The sequence below is a fragment of the Amblyomma mixtum genome, chromosome 5 (genome assembly GCF_055824585.1).
Source record: "Amblyomma mixtum isolate Tamu chromosome 5, ASM5582458v1, whole genome shotgun sequence".
NCBI lineage: Eukaryota > Metazoa > Arthropoda > Arachnida > Ixodida > Ixodidae > Amblyomma > Amblyomma mixtum.
The window spans coordinates 100,024,763-100,028,317 of NC_143016.1; the positions used below are offsets into that span (position 1 = coordinate 100,024,763).

The window sequence follows — 3,555 nt, forward strand, 5'->3', positions numbered from 1 at the left end:
CTACCACATGTCGCACAAGACTTTGGTGCGTTCTGTCGGGCACTGAAAGGCAGTTGCGAACTCTGCCGAGTGTCTCGCTATCAGATTGCACGCGTGGTCCTCCGGCTGCGAGTCCTCCTCCGGGATATCGCGGCAGTGCAGCAAACAGCGTCCCACGAAGAACTGCTGGTCGCTGCTGAGCGACCTGAGTGCTGGCAAAGCGCAGCTTGGACCGCGCCGCGCCGCGGCCGCCCTCCTGTAGGCACGGAACAGCGACTGCGCACCCACGGACATGCCCGCCAGTGGATCGACGGCACTGTCCGCGACCTTGGACGTGCGGTCGCAGTGGTAGCGGTCCTCGAAGTCGGCGCGCTCCTCGGGAATCCAGGTCATCTTGGCGCCTGTCCCGTCGTCCAGCAAGTTGTTGTGGCCAAAGGCACGCATCAAGTTCTGCAAGACGACGCTGCCCAAGAGGCCATAGTTGAGCTCAGGTGGTCCTCCGAAGCTGAACAATGGGCTTAACATGGTCGCGGCGGGCAAGACGAGGGCGTTGGGACCCTCGTAGAATGCCCCGACGACGTCGCTCCTGAAGCTGAATTCCGCTCTCCCGCGTTTGCGCAAGGCGTACAAGAAAATAAGTGCCTGTGCTTCGTTCGTATTGACGTAGTCCGCAATGAAAACGCCCGTGGCTAATGGGTAGCCTCTGTAGTAGCTGTTCAAACCGGACCAGTTTGCGAGACCTATGTCGAAGCCGAGCCTCCAAGTGACGAGACGAAGTTTCCTGGTCAGCTTTGCTATCGTCTCTTCCATGATCCAGTCCGAGTCCTTGATACTGGTATAGATTTCGCTCGCCAGAGTTCTAAGCATTCTTCTTACTTGTGCAAGCCTGCTACGGTTGACCAATGGCAACAAGACAGGCGCAGCAATAGCGGGGCCGAAGGTGCTGTGCGTCAGGTCATAACAGTAAGCCCGTCTGTCCAACGTGCGGCCGAATTTCATGAAGCCACTAACGCTTGCCAGGTGTCGCGCGACTTCCCAAGTGAGGTACACCGAGTGCTGCACTTCGTTCGTGTTGGCAATCATTCGGTTGAAGAACGCCACCGCCTTGGATCTCATGCTCAGCTTGTACTGTCCCATGAAGGTCCCCCGGCTGTAGTAGTTTAACAGCTTCATCCACTTCGGCTCGAGCTTACGCATATCGGGATTGTTCTTCAGCCTACGGTTGTTTTCCAGGAGCATCGACTCGACGTACCAGATCTCGCGAATTAGGAAAGATGTGCCGTTTCTGCCGTTTCCACGGAAACCCGTTGCCAGGATTATTTCTTTTGCTACTTGGTCGTACATTTCTTTGTCGTATAAAGCCTTCCTCGTCTTTTTCCACTCCTCGAACGGGCGACTGGCGCCGAAGTAAACGTAGCTGACCGTCTCTCCGAACCGAGGATACGGGTCCACCATTAGCGTGAAGAAGATCTGTAGGCCGTAGTTCAGCAGGAGCTCGAGAGTCGTTTCCAAAAAGCCGGTGACCTTGGTTGTGAAAGAGAGGTCTAGCTCCTTGAATAGAGATGTCAAGATGTGAGTATTTCCGCGCATGTGGATAGGTTTTACGCAGCTCCTGTAGTAGGCCACGGCCTTTGAGAGCGCCTCAGGTTGTTCCTTCTTGACCATACCTGTGGATCTCATAAAGTGACCGTAGATAGCCTTAGTCAAGTTGTTTTCCAGCTCGTTGAGCAGAGGTAAGCGGGCGATCCTCTCGTACCCACTGCACACGTAGGAGTAAAAGTCTCTGCACGGGTCCGCCGTGGTGTTGATGGTGTTGGCGATCATCCATGCCACGTAGGTGGTCTCCTTCTCGTCGCATGTAGTTTGCACGCTTCTGTCGAGTGAAGTATCGTTAAATACGTTGTCGACCTCGGCGGTAGCGTTGGGCAGTTGCACAGTCGGCACGAACTCACGCTTTCCCTTGAGAATAGGACGGTTAACGAAGCCGGTGAACACTACGAAGGCTACGAGGAAGGCCATCATCGTAGATGCTCGTTTCCGTGATGCAGATGTCATCAGCATCGGTGCTTTGTACGTGACCTCGCCCGCGATGGCGGGGGGACGTCTTGAAGGGTGGCTAAAAACCCATCGAACGACCTTGAGCAGAATGCGGCGGCTCACTCTTAGGACTATCATGACGACGTCAGAATTCGTAAATCCACGGCGCGCTTAAAGACCGTTCTTTGGGATCAACAAAAAAAAACCTCAAGAAGGCCGTCCTTCTTCCTCTTCTTCATCAAAATATTCGTGCGACACGTGCACGCGACATCTCGGAAGCACGTTTGTGAAAAAATTTTGGGGCGGAGAAGGAGTGAGAAAAATTGCCGACGATTGCGTTACTTCCTAATGTTGTTGTTGTTGCGACTGAGAGAAGGATGAAAAGGAAAGTGCACGGGCCTGCCGACTGGATCAAGCCGAGCCACCACCTCTGCCACGTGCAGATAGGACAGAGTTGAAAGATAAGAGGAAAGAGAAAAAAGACGCGCGTCGCAACAACCGCGTGGTGTTGGTAGTGGTGAAAAGCATTTATTTAGTATTTTACAGAGAGGTGCTCGAGGAGAGGCCCCTAGTGGGTCTCACCCCTTACAATACTAGGCAGAGTCCCCCATTCCGGGATCCCGTTGGCCATGACCGCTACACAAGTCCGCCGAACCAGGGACTGTTGGGCCAATAGTTCCTGGGGGGAGAGAAGGATTTTTTCTGCATGCCCAAACCATGTGGAAGGTGTCGGCCACCTCCCCACAGAATGAGCAGCGGTCATCAAAAGAAGGATTAAAGTGCTTGAGAACCGCCGAGCACAGCAGGGTGTTTGTAAAGAGCGAGAGGAGAATTCGTTCGCAAGCTTTACCCAGTCCTTTCATAGGAACTTAGTATCGCCGGTGTTCGGCACGATAGTGCTCAGTAATGTCTTTAAAAGAAAGAAGAGGGCTGTGATCTAGGCTAAGGTGATGGTGGTGAAAACTTTATTTATAACTGGGGAGTTTGGGACACACAGGTCCGTGGGCCCCCGCACGGCCCCACTGCACTCAAACGTTCATGTCCCGGAGGCTCATGACGCTGGCAGCCCGGCCGGTGGTGATGGCTTGCTTGGCCGGGTCCTCAGAACGCAGTAGGTTCTCCCAAGCCTCCCAAGTGGTAAGGTGCTCCAGGCCCCGCGGGGGAGGATCCGCCGGGCAGAGGAAAAGGATATGGTCTAGAGGGGCTTTGGGGTGGTGGCAGAGGGTACAGGAGGGGTTTGTGTGGACTTGGTGATAGCCTGAGCGTATATAAGGGGAGGGTTAGGTGCGTGTTTGAAGCCGCCTCCAAAGTGTCTGATGATATTGGTCAAGGGAGGGATGGGGTGGAGGGTAGAGCCGACGCTCGGCTTTGCAGGCCTGCGTCATTTCACTGAATGAGTGCATGCGCTCCCGCGAGAACCCCAGGTCGGAGGCCGCCGGTGCTCGGTTGAGAGAACCTCGGGCTAAAGCGTTGTTGACGGCCTCGTTTCCAGAATTCCCGGAGTGGGCAGGCACCCATATCAACTCCATGTGGCGGGGT

At 54.8% G+C, this 3,555-nt stretch overlaps 1 protein-coding gene across 1 annotated transcript; it reads right to left on the reverse strand.

Moving 5' to 3' along the window:
* Positions 1 to 2,001, reverse strand: LOC149343192 (endothelin-converting enzyme homolog). The gene has a single exon (XM_089546905.1). The coding sequence runs from the start codon at positions 1,999 to 2,001 to the stop codon at positions 1 to 3; it is 2,001 nt and encodes a 666-aa protein (XP_089403031.1).
* Positions 2,002 to 3,555: the final 1,554 nt, after the last annotated feature.

What these genes read in the sequence shown, in the direction of transcription:
- LOC149343192 (XM_089546905.1), bottom strand. Translation starts at nt 2,001, where the DNA reads ATGATGGCCTTCCTCGTAGCCTTCGTAGTGTTCACCGGCTTCGTTAAC.